This window comes from Mus pahari, chromosome 5, assembly GCF_900095145.1.
Source record: "Mus pahari chromosome 5, PAHARI_EIJ_v1.1, whole genome shotgun sequence".
Lineage (NCBI taxonomy): Eukaryota > Metazoa > Chordata > Mammalia > Rodentia > Muridae > Mus > Mus pahari.
In genome coordinates, this window is record NC_034594.1 from 83,330,243 (window position 1) to 83,347,351 (window position 17,109).

Here is a 17,109-nt window from a genome sequence, read left to right on the forward strand (position 1 = left end):
CTGGTCTACAAAGTGAGTTCCAGGACAGCCAGGGCTATACAGAGAAACCCCTTCTCGATAAACAAAAACAAAACAAAAACAAAAAACAAACAAACAAACACCAGAAAAATTTAGTGTTCTAGAGAATGAATCAAGATTATAGACATCTTGAATGCTGGATTATAAACCTGTTGACACAAAGTTCATGACATTATTGTAATTATATATTTCTAACACCTTTATAAATATGAACTCAGCATTTTTGTTCCTTGTATGGTGCGCTGCCAGGTTCAGTTGTGAGGTCACACAAGCTGTACTGTTTATTTATTCTTATCTGTTAAAGTTAGCTGCCAATGCTGTTGCTTTACTTAATAGCATGTGGCAGCGATTGGGAGAAGTAGGAAGCTCAGGAGAGATGGACCACATTTCCATTCCCAACAGTGTGCAGTCGTTCAAGCTCCCAATGCATCCTCTGCAGAACTGCAGAGGCATGGCTCATCCTTCAAGACGAAAGATTCTGAATCCTGCACATACAGTACTTGGTGTGCATGTGGACCCTGTGATCCAATCACTTATTTCTCAAAGGCATTTTAGAGTAGGTGTGTAAACAGGGACTATGAAGATGTCCTTCACAGCACTTCCTATGATGCTCTGATGCAGGGTGTCACTAAAGCATCAGTCCCTGGGGAGTAAATAGGGTAACATGACAAAAATACAAGAATTCACTAGCAGAAGTGATCTATCTGGAGCAACATAATATTTAGTACTAAAAGAAGAATAAACCACTTAATAGAGGATTGCTTATAAAAACCAAAATGTATATGACCCAATAAAATTGATATTTTACAAGAACACATACAAAAAAGGGTTTTGTCTAAAGAAATTAAAAGTATAGTCTGAGACTGGGGTGAAAGAGAGTGAATTAGCTTAACGTGGTGAGTTAAGAGGAGAGGGACCTGTGTTGTCCCAGGACACTGGCTCCCAGGGGCAGGGGGCTGATGCTTTGAGCTTTTCTACTCAGAAAAGAAAGAAAGAAAGAAAGAAAGAAAGAAAGAAAGAAAGAAAGAAAGAAAGAAAGAAAGAAAGAAAGAAAGAGTCAGAGTTTTAAAAAGTACAGAACACAGCAAGTGACCCTACTGTATTCTAAAGTCTTTTAAGAAGCCTCAGTAATTGCAGGGTTCCTTGACTGCTTTATAATCAAAATGGCACAAATTGAAAAAAAAAAAAAAACTACATGTAATTGAAGTTACATCCTAGAATGTGATTTCACCCAGTGACTCTACCCAGTACAGAGTAGAATAGAGTATGGAGAGAGGCCAGCTTGGATGTACCTCAGTACTGGGTGGACTTTTATTATTAAGATTACCAAATAAGTGTTTTCCAAGGACACTAATTGTTGTAGGTATTATGGGAAGCTGTATTAAGATGAAGCTGAAGGGCAGTGTATTGCTTTGAAGACTCAGGCTGCATAGGGACAGGAGATCAACAAAGCCCTCCCCCCATACCCTACAATATTTTTGTTTTCAAAAAAATCAAAAGGAAAGAGTCCTCTAGCTCAGACTTGTTTCTAGTGCGCCATGCTGGGTGGTGTCAGAGCTAATGCATAGCATCTAGTGCATAGGAATGGATTTAGTGACCATTCTTAATTGCAGGATGGGGTGATGACCATCCCTGGCACTGTGTAAATGCCATGGTTCATTGTTTTGAAAGTTCACAGATGACACATTTCCTTTTGCTTCTCAGTTGCCTGACAGCATGTGGTTGAGCCACAGGCACCCCTCCCTCTCTCAGACCTGAGGACCATGTGCCCTTGGCTCTTTATGACAGTCAGAACACAAAGCACTGAGCTTTGAAGGGGAGCATGACACACATTCCTAAATCAGTGACACACACGGTCACACCCCAGAGAATACACCTCCAGTGAGCTCAGGTCAAATGGGCATGGCTGAAAACACACATTAGTGACTACAGTCAATGGACAGAAGCAGGGAGGGATAGATGGATTGCTATACTGTCCTGGGAACATGTGCTTAGTCTAGCGTTACAAAAACATGTGGAACTATATGTGAGAGAGAAGAGGTCAAAGAATGAAGTGTTTTCAGATCTGTAAGGGTCTAACTAAAATACATAGATGCATTAGAAAACTATGAGTTTTCGTAAGTGGGCCTGTTGGTCTTAGAGGACAAGGAGGCATAAACAGATTTTCTGAAGTAACCAGTGATGCTTTTAGCTGCAAGTAGCAACAGAAGACTCAACTAAAACGTTTCATTTACAAAGAAAGAAAAACTGTCAGAAGACATGACAAGAAATGCCAAAGTAGGGTAGATCCAAGCCTGTTAATCCACCCACACAGTTGTGAGTCATTAAGGACTCCAATTTCCTGAATCTTTCTCTTCTGGCATGCTGGGCTCTCTCTTTGACTAGTTACCTCATGGTCATGCAAAGCTACTCTAATGGTACCCACATGTAGACAGCACAACTCTGAAAAAGGAGATTCTCCTATGGGTCTCTTATTGACCTTGTCCAGAGAAAAAGATTTCTTTAGCAAGGATTCCAGAAGTTTCTAAGTCCTAAGCCACTCACTGACAAGGAATGCTGAATTGTTTTAATTGGTTTAGGTAATTAAGACTTGGGATCAGGAAGCTTAAAGTGTTCTCCTAAGCATACATTGAATCTGCATCACAGCTAGCCCTCTTGCTGACTACTGGATAATTAACATTTAAAATGTGCTGTCCAGAAAGCAGGGAAGAGGAGGCTGAACAGTAAGCAGAGAACCCGAAAAAAAAAATCAGAAAGGAGGGCAGGTGGGAAAAAGGTCACAGAGATGGTGTACGCTAACTGGATTACCTGGCAGCTCAACTTCATAAGAGCTCTCTGGGCATTCTGACTTCTCAGTGGGTCAAGTTCACTTCTAAAGGCATGTCTTACTTGTCTCTATCCCCACTTTCCATGGCATTTGTCTTCCCACTTCGTTTTCTGGATCTGTCTGTTTCTCTTTCTGCATGTTGGTCTCTTTTCAGCCCATTGCTTTTCTCACGGATGTTCTGACTACTTGTACATTCCTGGAAAAGTCCTAATTTTCAATAGAAGGAGGCTGTGCCTCCCAGGGCAGATCTGCTTCTCTCTTCTGTACTTCTACTGAAGTCTGTGCATATCTGCATAGTGTGGTACTTACTGGATTAAAATCTCATCTCTTCACATACTTTTATGAGGGGTATCTACATGTCCATCAATGAGAACAAAATGGAATCCATGATCTGATGGAGCCAGGAATCTAGGGAGTAGATTAGATAAAAAAACAGCATGTGTAGTGAGTCAGGTGGAGTGTTCTAGGAAAAAAAAGAACCTGAGGAGGTATGATGTAGGGATGTGGCTGAGTTTTCAATGGGAATGGCCAGGGAAAGGGTTACTGATGCAGTGTATTTCTGAAAGGAAAGAGGAATGGACTGCCAGAGTGAGCCTTCTGACAACTGGGGGGAAGAACAGCTCAGAGGAGGGATTAAACAATGTAGAAGGCCTGATATGGACATGCTTGTTATATTGGATGGAAGGAAAAGCTGTAGTATTGAGAGGCAGTGAAGTGGGGCAGAGATGAGTCCTGAGAAGGCCAGGGTCAGGTCAGAGATGTGCCATGCTGGGTACGGGAAGGCTTTGACTTCTCTTTGAGAATGTCATGGTACTGAAGATGCTGAGTACAGAGGAACATACCATCTGACCTTTAAGTAACACCACCCTTGCCTCTCAAGAAAATACAAATAGGGGACATAAAAATGAAGGAGGTAACCAGGTGTGCAAAGTCTTGCAATATTGTTGGGGTGGAGGGGGAAAGCTTTGGCTAAAGTGGCAAAATCAGAAAGGGTGACAGCATTTTTAAAATTAGAGGACATAAGATATTTTCATAGACTGAAGGTGAATAAGAATGAGAAAGTATTAAAGGACAATATCCAGGTTATTAGCCTGAAAATTGGAAAGGTGGAACCGGGAGTTCTGCAAATGAGGGAAGCTGTGATGGAACAGGCAAGGTGGAGGGATGGGGAGCCAAGGGTTTGCTCTTCATCATGTCTGATTTGAAGGACCCCTCAGGCATGTAAGTGAAGAGTCAAGTGTGAAGTTGGATATACGGGTCTAGAATTGAGGAGCAGCATACATTCAAAACAAAGTCAGTTTCGTTCTTGCTGGAACCAAACATCTGGGGAAATGTAAAAGTAAGAAAAGGTTCCACGTAGCTTGTAGTTTCAGAAAGCTTGGTCTAACATAGTGAAGGAATTGTGGAATAGAAAAAATTATAGAAGGAACAAAGATGAGGAGGAAAGGGAGACAGCAAGGGAGAGGGACAGGAAAAGGGAGAGGGAGAGGGACAAGGAAAGGGACAGGGAGAGGGAGAGCAAGAGGGACAGGGACAGGAATAGGGAAAGGGAGAGTAAAAAGGACAGAGACAGTAACAAGGAGAGGGACAGCAACAAGGAACGAGAGGGACAGGGAGAGGGACAGGGACAGGAATAGGGAAAGGGAGAGTAAAAAGGACAGAGACAGTGACAAGGAGAGGGAGAGCGAGAGAGACAGGGAGAGGGACAGGGAGAGAGAGAGGGAGACAGACAGGGGTAGGGAGAGGAACTGGGAGAGGGACAGGGAGAGAGAGAGAGAGTAAAAAGGACCAAGACAGGGACAGCAAGAGGGACAGAGGGAGAGCAAGAAGGACAGGGACAGGGAGAGGGAGAGGGGGAGAGGGAGAGGGGGAGAAAATAAATAGCTCCAAGTATGTAAACTTTGTGAGGCTGTGCCTCCAGACAGGTTCTACCTAGCATTCCCAGAACCTCTCAAAAGAGTTTTACCAGCTTGAGGTCAGTTATTCAGTTCATGGGCCTATGGGGCCCATTTTATACTGGATTTCTAGCAAGGACCTATCAGGGTTTTGGTGATAAGTGAAGCTGAGTTGGGATGAGGTCACCTGGGGTGTGGGTACACAGGCAGATAAGACTCAGGTCTGAAGCTTGATGAGTTATGATGAGCAGTTGCCAGCAATGGGAAAGACTGAATGTGAGACTGAGGGGGTTACTCAGGAGACAGGCCGTGGAGTAAGAGACTGACTACCAGGAAGACAAAGCAAAGAAGTGTTTTCTGGCAGTGAACCCTATGAAGAACGAAGTCTGCTTGTTGCCAGGAACTATTCTTTTTTTTATTTTATTTTAAGTTTTTGTTTTTTTAATTTTTATTGGATATTTTATGTATTTACATTTCAAATGTTACCCCCTTTTCTGGTTTCCCCTCCAGAACCTCCCTCTTCGGTCCCCTCTCTCCTTGCTTCTATGAGGATGCTCCCCCTCACACCCACCCACTCCCACATCACCGCCCTGGAATTCCCCTACACTGTGGAATCGAGCCTTCATAGAACCAAGGGCTTCTCCTCCTATGGATGCGAGCCAGAAACTACTCTTGACGCTTGCTGTTTCTATGGCTGGCTCTCCACTCTCTCTGGTGCTCCATCAGTGTCTGTAGGACTAGATTTTCTTTTTCCAATATGATGTTTCCCTAACATACCCCACACGGCAGCGCCAACCTTCTTTTTCTCAGGTTTTCCCTTTTCTGCTCCTCCCCTGATATGGCTCTGACTGGGTCACCTTACTAGCTTGACTTCACAGTCTTGGAAGAGTGCCAAGAAGGGGATAAAACTGTGTAAGGTGTCAGGTTGTTTGTGGGAAACCACATAGAGAGCTGCTACCCTCCTCCTGTGAGGTTCTGAACAGGAGCAGTCTGGTGGGAAAACAATTGTTTGTCTGAGTCTGTGAAGCATGAACATTTTGGCACACACATCCCAGGGCAAGGGGCATTTTAAAGCATATGAAGTACGCACACAAGGACTGAAACATTTTTGCTCTACTTGTAGGCATTGCTTGGGATGAGAATGGATCCCATCACCACAGCCAGTACTGAATTTTGCCTTGATGTGTTCAAAGAGCTGAGCAGTAGCAATGTGGGAGAAAACATCTTCTTTTCTCCACTGACTACATTTTATGCTCTAAGCATGCTTCTCCTGGGTGCCAGGGGAAAGAGCGCTGAGCAAATGGAAAAGGTAATGTGAAGCAGAACACCCCCAGAAACCAGACATCTCTCACGTGCTCCTTCTTGTCTGACAAACCTCAGCCATTTTCATTAAATATATATATACTGTGTAATGAAAAGGCATACTTAGGTAAGCCATATTTATTAGAAAGGCAAAAGTTTTAAATAATAGAGTTTAATATAAATCAGTGCAGTGCAGTAACTTTTTACAATTTTTCCGTAACTTATTTGTTTATTCACATTGCACCCCAACAGCCCCTTTCCTCCCGTCCTCCCAGTGCTGCCTTTGAAAATTCCTCCCCCATTCCTCCTCCCCTTCTACTCAGAGAAGGTGATGCCCCCTTCTGTACCACCTCACCCCAGAACATCTAGTTCCAGCAGAACTCAGAACCTCCTCTCCCACTGAGGCCCAATCCAGGTAGGGGAAGGTGATCCAACAGTAGGCAACAGAGTCAGAATCTGTCTCATTCCAATTGTTAGGAAACCCCAAGCTGGACATCTGCTACAAGCATGTAGGGGACCTTGGTCCAGCCCCTTCATGAACACTTCTAACATTACTATTTTGGTGATTTGAGCATAATAGAAAACATATGTTTGGCACTATTCTTTTGATCTAAAATTTTAAACTGAAAACACTTATATAAGATTTTAAATACATTTCAAAAAGAAGTCATTACTAAATTTATTCATGGCAGTCAAGCAGAGATTGTTATTCCCATCTTACATCTAGAGGAATGGTGACATGTCATATGACCCTGGCTGCAAGATCTTTCCACTCCATGGATTTCTATTATTCTGAATGTCTAGAAAGTATCTATTGATAGGTTAGTATAGCTGCTTGTCTTGCTGTTGCTTTACTGGGAAATTCATGTTTCCTGGGCTCCCTATGAACCGTGCTCTAGTTAAAGTCCTGAAGAGTAGGAAGAAGGCAGAGTGGCCTGCCATAATAGAGTTCTGCTCCTAGAACCTGGTAAACTATGTACTGGGGTAATGGTGCTTGCCACATCTGGTCTCAGTTTTCCTAACATCAAATGAAGGTGATAGAGTTTACCTGGGCAGTAGGGTTAAATAAGACACCTGGGGACTTAACTCAGGACCTGAAACATACTATGAGGTGTTATCTATTGATACTGGTCTTGATCTGAAGTAGAAGCATGAATATAGCTCTCAGATTTAATAGCTCGTACATTACTTTTGTGGCCAGTTGATCTCTTTTCTTTCCCCAGGTGCTTCATTATGACAACTTTTCAGGATTCTTAAAAGCAAAGACGAGAAATTCTTCTGAGGTATGCTACAGTGCTTCTATTCTTATCCAGTATTCTCAACATTATACACCAAGAAGTCATCTACCACTCTGGATGAGTAGAGTCCTCTCATGGGGCCAGAAGGAAGCCAGCCCTGTTCTAGATTCCTCTATTAATGCTCCCAATAAACACGGCAGAGTGTTGAATTTAGTCTATGGTAATAATGATAGCAACAAGGATAAAGCCTTTCTATCCAGTTGTTCAATCCGATCATTGCCATTCAGACTTTTTTTTTTTTTTTGTTCTGTGCCCTTGGTTGTTGTTGATGCTGCCAGATTTGCCTAGGCACCTTTGTTTTATCATTCTACTGAGAGTCACTGAGAAACTATTGGCTTTTAATTACATACTGTCCCTGATGCAGCCCCATCCACATACTCTGAGACAATGGTACCTAGTGATTCTCCAAGGAGTATTCACTTATTTACATAGAATTCTTTCAAGATAGTATTTTTAGTAGTTCATGGGTATATGGATAAATGTATATACACATGAATACAGACAGAGACACAGGCACATGCACATACACAGACACATAAACAGACATAACTAAAACCTTTACAGAAACCCTACTTATTAGGAACCATTATTCAGGAAATGTAGTCATTGCTGGTTTTGGTGTCTATGAATTCTCAATCATCATTCATATGTATTACAGTTGCAAACATAGCAGAACTGCTACTGCACAAAACAAGTAATGTATTAAATCTTGCTAGTGAAGGCTAAAGTATTGGTTTAAGTAGTCATACAGAGTGTCCTGAGGCATTGCTTGGGCGTGTTGATTCATGCCTGCAATCTCAGCACTTAGGAGGAGAGGTGCAAAGACTGTAGTAGAGTTCAGTGCAGGACTGGTATACATAACAAGGTTGTTTGAGCCAGGCCTATCTAGCAGCATCATTCCCTAGTTGAGAAGACAGGGTAAACAAGAATCTAAGGACAAGATGGTAATGTGGAAGAAAATATGACCACAATGCATAGAACACAAAAAATACAAGTAACAAACTGTCAAAAATATAAAAGAAAAGACCGAACTTTGAAAATAGAAATATAAATGCACAGACAGCCTCAGAAGTTGCATTAGAATCTCTTTGTGAAAACTTAAGCTTTTGGATTAAACTATTAGGATCATCAAGTAAGTACACAAGATCCTGCATGGTTGGCTGAGATCATTTTGCTAAGGAAAATCAAGTTCATCTCCTGGTGTTCACTGCTGTCTATTAGAAGGCAAACATCTTGTTGTACAGATATTGTACTTATTATTATTTCTAACTTTTAAATGTCCAGAAAGCAATCACGTGTCTTCTCTGTTCACCACTCCCAGTGCAGTCAAGTTGGAATGATGCATCCTGAGTTCAGAGCCCTGATATCCCACATTAACCAACAGAACTCCCTCAGCATTGCTAACAGAATCTACGGGTCAAGGTCAATAGCATTCCACAAGGTGAGCTCACATGGCACCCTCTTAATTTCATATAGAAGATCAAAGGAGAGTAGACAGAGCTCATGATATTCTTATAATGTTGAATTTGAGCTTAGAGTGTCCAAGACACAACTTTATTAAAATTCTCACTTACAGTTCTGCAGTTTCATGTGAAACTTCCTTTCTCTGCCAAATCCCTAAAACCATGCAATAACTAAGGTCAGAAGTGAAGCACAAAATGAAGGCATTTGTAAGAGTTGCCCCATGAGGATGAGAAGAAAGGTGAAATACATTTCTAATCTTCAACAGTGACCCTTGATGATTGGCTATCAAGAGGTAGTTGAAAGCACATTCAATATGAACCAAGAGATGAGAGGTTCCCTTCCACTTAATATATGACTTTGGGTAAGTCACTTCTCTCTTTAATATAAGAGGAATTTTTCTAGCTCCAAAACTAGAGATGGGTTTTGGTCTTACCCACCAACACTGAAGTGTGTAGTTTCATTGAATGTTTATTTAATCTCCAGCACCAGTCACTTCTGAGCTAATCACAGGCATTACATGATACAATTGTTTCATTGTGCTATTCTACAGACACAAAATTTCCATGAATTCTAAAGCCTATAAAACAGATTCTGGAAATCCCAATTGACAAAGGTCACACCAATGAATATCAAGATTGAGATGTGATTCTTATCTAAACTCAAGCTTCCTTCCTATAATGCCTGACATGAAATGCTGTTGTCCTTGGTCCCTTTCTCTTTGACCAAGATTACTGAAGTGTTGAGAAGAAGCCTCAAATTCCTGTTGTCTTTCCCACTCTGGTCGCTTAAGCTGTCTTGGACATCACACATCTCTGATAGAATTTTTGCATCTGAGGTGGGTAGACCACCTTGGAACTGCAGACATTCTAAAAATCTTCCTTCTACTCTGACAGAAGCTCACAAAAATGTGTTCTGTTGAGTGTCTGTGGTGATGGAAGTCATGGACTGTTTCCTTTGAGCTGCTATACTTTCTTTTGTCTTTACCTCTCCCAAGCAGTGACCTAGACACAAGGGTAGATACATGTTGATTTGGAGTGGTGGTTTTGAATTTGTTCCTGAGTAAAGAACGAAGCCACTTAGCCACGATACTTAACACGTTTTCTTGTAAGACTCTTGCTCTTTACTTTGAAGAGGAAAACATAGAGACAGGCAAAAAGGTGCCATTGCCCATTGTATGAAATTGATCATTTTGACTTGAATGTGCTGCTGTAAGAAAGCCTATGATATAGTGGGAAAACAGCCAAATGTTTCTGGACTTTTGGTTTTGGTTTTGGTTTTGGTTTTTTTTGAAATCCTTGGTTTTAAAGACAAGTATTCACAGATATCGTTCCATTTTAACTTCTGACAGCAACAGATTTTTCTCTGTGTGTTAGGACTTTAGAACATTCTAAAAAGTAAGGACTGTGTGTGTGTGTGTGTGTGTGTGTGTGTGTGTGTGTGTTGCTTCAGGAGTGAATACCTGAAGTACATGTGTATACGGAAATCAGAGAAGAGCTTTGTGTGTCAGTTTTTTTCTTTCTAAAACAAGGTGTTTTCCTTGTCGCTTACCACTGCTTACAGCAAGTTATCCTGCTTCTGGGATTCACCGGTCTCTGCTTTCCATCTCCTGTAGGTGAACTGAGGTTACAGGTGCATGCCACCACACCTAACTTTTGCATGGTTCTGGCATAAGAAATAATTTCCTCAGTGGGCCATCTTCCAAGACCCTTCCTTGCACAATTTTTCTGCTGCCTCTCAATCGTCCCTTCTTTTACAGCAATATGTAAGATGTTGTGAGAAACTGTACCAAGCCAAGCTGCAAACTGTTGATTTTGAACTATCTGCAGAAGAGACAAGAAAAAGTATTAACGCTTGGGTTAAAAATAAAACTAATGGTAAGGATAATTGCAAAACTAATAGGATAATTGTGTGTGTGTGTGTGTGTGTGTGTGTGTGTGTGTGTGTGTGTGTGTGTATAAACTTTATGGTCCATTGGGGAAAGTCTTGACTTGCTATGCTTACAAGGAAGCTAAAGTCAACTAGTATAAAGTCTAAAAGCTGAAGACTTGTTGTCTTAGTTATGGTTTTACTGCTGTGAACAGACACCATGACCAAGGTAATTCTTATAAGGACAACACTAAATTTGGGCTGGCTTATAGGTTCAGAGGTTCAGTTCATCAAGGCAGAAACGTGACAGCACGTAGGCATACATGGTACAGGACGAGGTGATAGTTCTTTATCTTCATCTGAAGACTGTTAGCAGAATACTCGCTTCCAGGCAGCTAGGGTGAGGGTTTTAAAATTCATGCCCACATTAACACACCTACTCCAATATCTCCTAACAGTGGCACTCCCTGGGCTGAACATATACAAATCATCACATAAAATATAAACTGAATGCAATGAATGATTTGGAACATACTCAGGAATATATCTTACAATCATTTGTCCTATGCCAAGAGACTCTGGGAAAGAAATAAACACCGTTTCTACTTTAAAGAAATGTCATAAAGTTAGCAATTTTTATTAAAATTAATCTCTTATTCATTCAGAAACATTTGCAACCTGATGGAAACATTGAACTTCAGAATAGCCTGAACTTCAGAATAGCCTGCTCTACACAGTGAGCTGCAGGATAGGCTGGGCTACAATGACTATTTTGCAGACAACCCATTTTAAATTCAGTGGGCCACATACACAAAGCAAGGAAACTAGGCAGGGGACTTACTGAGTCTAAAAGCCATTTCAGTAGGAATGGAAGACAGCTTGAAGGAGATTTGTAGGGTGAGAAAGACAAAAAAAAATAGCACCTATGTATGAAGCTGTTAAACAATAAAAAATTGAAAACCACTACTATAAATACAACAAAACAAGCAAACAATGAAAACAATTAAATAAGCAGAGCTGGGAGATAACCTGCCAATACAGAGCTTGCTGCTTGAGCATGAGGACCTGAGACTGATGCCCAGGAACATGTGTAGAAAAAGCTATGTGTGGCGATGCATGCCTGTAATCTTCCTGCTGGAAAGTTTGAGACAGGAAAAGTTCTGGGGCAGGCTGGTTATTCATGCAGAGTGACAGGGATCACCAGGTCAGTAAGAGACCTTGTCTCAAAGACGAAGGCAGAAAGCAACTGAGGAGTGATGCTCATTTTATCTCTGACTTCTATATGTATATACACACAGGTTTACTCACACATACACACTATTAATTTAATGAAAATGCCCTCCTTTCGTGTATGTGTGTGTGTGTGTGTGTGTGTGTGTGTGTGTGTGTGTATACATGTGCCACAGTGCTCTTGTAGAAATCAGAGAACCGTTGGGACTTTTCCATTTCTACGTCACGTTGTCTTGATAGAACAGAAAGCTTGTATAGTAAGTGCTTTTACCTGATAAACCAGTGGCTCTCAACCTTCCTTAAGCAGTTCTTCCTAATACAGTTAGTTGGGTTGTGGACTGTACTATTTTGAAAACCATAAAATTATATTTTGTTGCTACTTCATAACTGTAACTTTGCTATGCTATATATCATAATGTAACTAATATGCAGGATATCTGATATGTGACCCCCAAAGGGGTCGTAACCCATTGGTTGAGAACTACTGTATGAAGCCATCTTGGGGGAGGGGGAATCATTGAAAGGTAAGTATGGATGTTAATAATGGACAATAATGTATTAGATATGAATATAAATAGGATAAACTGAGCCATCCGTAAGGCATTACTTCCTAGATCAGAAGTTCCTGTGACAGGGAAGCATCTATAGTTAGGAATGGGAGTCCTTCTGGTACCTCATATTTAAAATTAGTGAAAAAATGTACAAATATCTTTTATCAACAAGTTAATCCAAATAAAAATATCTGTTCTTTTGTTTGTTTTACTCCAAGGAAAAATCACAAACTTATTTGCAAAGGGTACAATTGACCCATCCTCGGTCATGGTCCTAGTGAGTGCCATATATTTCAAGGGACAATGGCAAAATAAATTCCAGAAGACCGAGACAGTGAAAGCCCCCTTTCACATGGGTGTAGTAAGTATTTCATTTTCTGGATTTTTGACAAGGTTTTATAAAATGCAACATTAATTTAAGGACAATTCAGAAAGATTTCATGAAAACATTGCTGTAGGTTGCTGATGGCTTTTAGTTTTCAAAATGACTGTAACTTTCTCACTGGACATGAGAGCGGACAGAGACTCCCTGAAGGAGTGGAAACTTCTTCTAGTGTTCAGTTCCTGAAGTCTTGAGATTTACACTGCAGTTATTTCCTGTGTCAACTCATAAAGCTACACTTTTGTTCTAGAGAGGGTACACATGGCTTAAGAGAGATAATGGGCGAGCCTGTCATTTGACTTCACACGTGAATCGTTTTAGCTAGAGACTAGTGTTATAACTGACTCAAATCATCTCTTTACTATTGTTCTACAACAGGCTCTAACTTTGACTTATTTTAGGATTACAAAACTGATGACCTGAGCAAAAGAAAGTAAAAAAAAAAAAGTGTACCTAATATTTTATGCTATTAACATTATATTTTACAGTGATAACACAGATCATCATGTTAGAAAAATAAAGTATACCTTCATGTCTACTCACATGTTACTATACAATTTATTTATAATCTTTTTAAAAAAATAGGGTAAAAGTGCAGTTGTGGATATGATGTGTCAGACTGGAACATTTAAGCTGGCCTTCATAAAGGAGCCACAGATGCAAATCCTTGAGCTTCCCTATGCCAACAACAAACTAAGAATGATCATCCTGCTTCCCGTAGGCACAGCCAGCATGAGCCAGGTAAAAGGTCGACAATGTCAGCTTGTAGCTAACATGAGTGCACGGTGTGTGCATGTATGCATACATGTGTATGCATAAGTATGAGTGTGTGTGTTTTCACTCTTTCTGGCCTTTCTTGTCTTAGCTGATTCATGACTAACCTTAGTGGTCTTTTCCCAGGAGCTGAACACTAAGTATGGTCCCTGCCCTTTAGTACTCAGGCAAGCCAGGCTCTTCATTCATTGAAAAAGTCATGAAGGCTCACCATGTTATACAATATAAATGCACGCACATATTGCTCACGAGACACTTAGAGAACATGATTCTGTAGTAATGAAATGTACTTGTGATCATATTCCTGGGCCCTAGAGATCTAATGAAGCCTTGTTACTCTAAAGGACAGTTTTCTGCTCTAACCCTAGGATATATTTACAGACTAACCTTTTTTAACATTCTGAACTTGTAAGAAAATAGAACCACAACCAGGAAGCAAAGGGACCAGGAACTAGTCATGAATCAGTGGTAGCAGGCATTTGGGTTCAGTCTCTTCTTCCTTGTTGTAGCTGAAGGTTCTTAGTATTGAGAGACCTCGAAGGAAAGGTAGGCAGCAGCTAGGCCCAACCTAGCCACCACCTAGTCAGCACCTCATGACACTCCACAGAGTGAAGTTTCTTCCATGAAGAGCTGTGCCTCTGGGAGCCTGGGGTTCACACAGTAGGATGGCCACACTCAGGGTTATCAAGTCAGCCAGTGTCTAGGGCAGGGCTTACTAGCTGTAGTCATCAACAGCTGGCACTGGTGTCTGGGGAGAGGAGAGATGGGTGAAAGAGCTGGGTTGGGTTGTGTACATTTGGATTAGGGAGTGAGGTGGATACTAATTCAGAGGGAGCTGTAGTAAGAGAAGCTTAGCTGTCACTGTGGGAATGGTATACAGTGTGGCAAATGCAGAGGAGAGTAAGGCCTTTGGGGCTTGTGGTCAGCTGGGGTAGAAGATATTAAAGTCACTTAGCAATTTGTAAGCAGCTTTAATCTTCACATAAAATCATGTGAAAAATAAAATAAATGTATAAATTAGAATGAGGAGGCTAGGGTGTTGTTCCCAGAGAATTATCTCTTCTATTCACCCAGTAAATAGAAGAGAGACAGGTAAAATGAGGAGATGCTCCAGACTTGGGGAGAGCACGGAGCCCATATAAGGAAACTTGGACTAGAAGTAGTGAAAGATAATAAAAAGGATTCATTGACAGAAAAATCTACCCTTATCTTAAAATTTTGTTTTATGAGAGTGGAAGAGTAATGAAATATTTTGGACATTGGGAGAGGATGACAGTGAGAAGGACACAGTGTGTAGTTTGGTGCTATAGAGAGTTGGCTACAGAGTACCAGACACTCAAGGCTAGTATTTAAACAACAGGTGAAAATGTTGGAGCTTGACTTTATAAGTCAGTTCCTAGGACCATTTGAGAAACCTAGGTACATATGTAGGAGTTGCAATGCCAGTCAGAAACACTGCAGTGGGTAGCCACACTACGTTCAGCTTCAGAAATACCATAACCGAGAGTAAAGGACATCAAGGAGATTGAAGCCATCAAGAGTGGGACAAAGAGACATGGCATCTTAGAAGCCAAATGAGAACCAAGTTCATAAAGATGTGCTTCAAAGTTTCAGATGGTTGGACTGATCCAGGAAGCAGGTTTAAAATAATGCCAGGGGCAATAGCAGAGAAAAATAGGAAAAGGCTAAATGGTGAGGGAATATCCACTGAGAAAGTCAGTGAGGGAATATAGAGAAGTGAGCAACATATAAAGAACAGATGGCTAGATACATATTAAAATGGTTAAAAAGCCAGCAATAAAGCTGAGCCATTCACAGTGGGAATTACAGAAACATCTGTTCTATACAGAGATGATATGTTTGGCTCACATGTGCTCATCTGTGTTTTGACTCTTAGATAGAAAAACACCTGAATGTGAAGATGCTTCGAGAGTGGACTAACCCTTCTAACATGGTGGAAAGAGAAGTGGAAGTTCAAATCCCCAAATTCAGTCTTTCAGTAAAATATGACCTAAACACCCTACTGAAATCCCTAGGCATGAGGGACATCTTCAACGTGGCCAATGCTGATCTCTCTGGAATGTCACCGGACAAGGGCCTGTATTTATCCAAGGTGGTTCACAAGTCCTATGTGGATGTCAATGAAGAAGGCACAGAGGCAGCTGCATCCACTGGGGAGAGTATTTCTGTAAAGCGACTCCCTGTCACAGTTCAGTTCACAGCCAATTGTCCTTTCCTCTTCTTTATCTGGGATGAGTCTGACAATATTTTATTTGCTGGCAAGTTTGCTTCTCCGTAGGCAGAGGGCATCATGGAGACCTCAGAGATAGCTAAGAAGTACAGGGGCGAAGGGAATGACCCTTTGCATCTCGGCCTTTGTTCATCTGCAAAGCAGGTCTGCTATCGCCTCAGACTTATCCTGTGAGCTAGTGAGCCCAAGACTCCAGCCATGTTAGATGATCCATTTATACCAGTGCTCTTCTGGATTTCATATCTTTAAGACCTCATCTGAGTACAGAGTGGCATAATTGAGTTAGCAGAGAAGTTTATAAAGGGCTTGATATGTTTGGTTTTTCTATGAGTGAGATTGTGAATGAGTGATCAAGGGTTTCTACTTTGGCTCGATTTCTAAATATAAATTTCTTGCATGCTTATGGATTTCAGCTCAAAATTCTACATGGATCATAAAATAAATAGACACAATGCTTTTAACTCTTTGAAGATAAGAATAAACGTTATCAGTTAATTAATTGAAGGAAGGAGCTTTCTTATGCAGGAAATATTCCCTTTCCCCTTTTCTTTCTTTTTTCTAAAAACTTCTACGACAATTTACATGTTCATAATGGATTTTGATCTTTTTTCATCCCTCTTCACTACTCTATCTCATTACCCTCCCTCTTCCATGGAAACCCTTCTTCTTCTCCATACTTCCTCCTGCTACACTGATTCTAGTTTGTGACCTTCCAAGTTTACATGAGGGTTGCTGGCATTAGTAAGTATGGGTGGGAGGTTGTTTGCTGAAACATGGGTAACTTATTAAAGACCACACTACTAAAGAAAATAGCACCCAATTCTCCTGGCCATTAATTGTCAATAAGTTCCTCAGGACGGGTATCTTCTGAGCCCCTTCTCCATTTGCCATGAAACATTGATGGACCAAACTCTGTGCTCATCTTGGGCAAGTAATCAGCTCCTGGGACCTTCTAAGGACAATGAGCATGCCATGTCCAGGAGACACACTTCATAGTGTTCCTCCTCGTGCTCCGACTCTTACTCTCTTTCTTCCTTGTCTTCTGCAGTGCTTCCTGATCCTTGGAAGGGTTTGATACAGATGTCCTGTTGGGGCTGAGCCCACATAGCCACATTGTCTCACTACTGCAATTTTCTGGCTAAAACATTTATTGGTCAAAATATATATTACATTCCTTCCTCCTTTAAAAATCAGCAATTCAGTGGATATAATTCTCAGAGAAACAAAAGTTAGATATCAATTGGATAGATG

The 17,109-nt window shown here is 41.0% G+C and overlaps 1 protein-coding gene across 2 annotated transcripts in view; it reads left to right on the plus strand.

The window, feature by feature from the left end:
- The window catches only part of Serpinb11 (serpin family B member 11), an 18,042-nt gene extending 1,688 nt beyond the window's left edge, over positions 1 to 16,354 (plus strand). The window contains exons 2-8 of one of the 2 annotated variants that reach the window (XM_021199110.1): positions 5,864 to 6,049; positions 7,266 to 7,325; positions 8,662 to 8,781; positions 10,561 to 10,678; positions 12,670 to 12,812; positions 13,419 to 13,574; positions 15,505 to 16,354. In XM_021199110.1, the coding sequence (XP_021054769.1) occupies positions 5,876 to 6,049; positions 7,266 to 7,325; positions 8,662 to 8,781; positions 10,561 to 10,678; positions 12,670 to 12,812; positions 13,419 to 13,574; positions 15,505 to 15,906 (1,173 nt within the window). In that variant the 5' untranslated portion in view covers positions 5,864 to 5,875 and the 3' untranslated portion in view covers positions 15,907 to 16,354. Of the gene's footprint in view, positions 1 to 5,863; positions 6,050 to 7,265; positions 7,326 to 8,661; positions 8,782 to 10,560; positions 10,679 to 12,669; positions 12,813 to 13,418; positions 13,575 to 15,504 lie in introns of those variants that run through there. The other variant, XM_021199111.1, reaches the window with a different exon arrangement.
- The last annotated feature ends 755 nt before the right edge of the window (positions 16,355 to 17,109 follow it).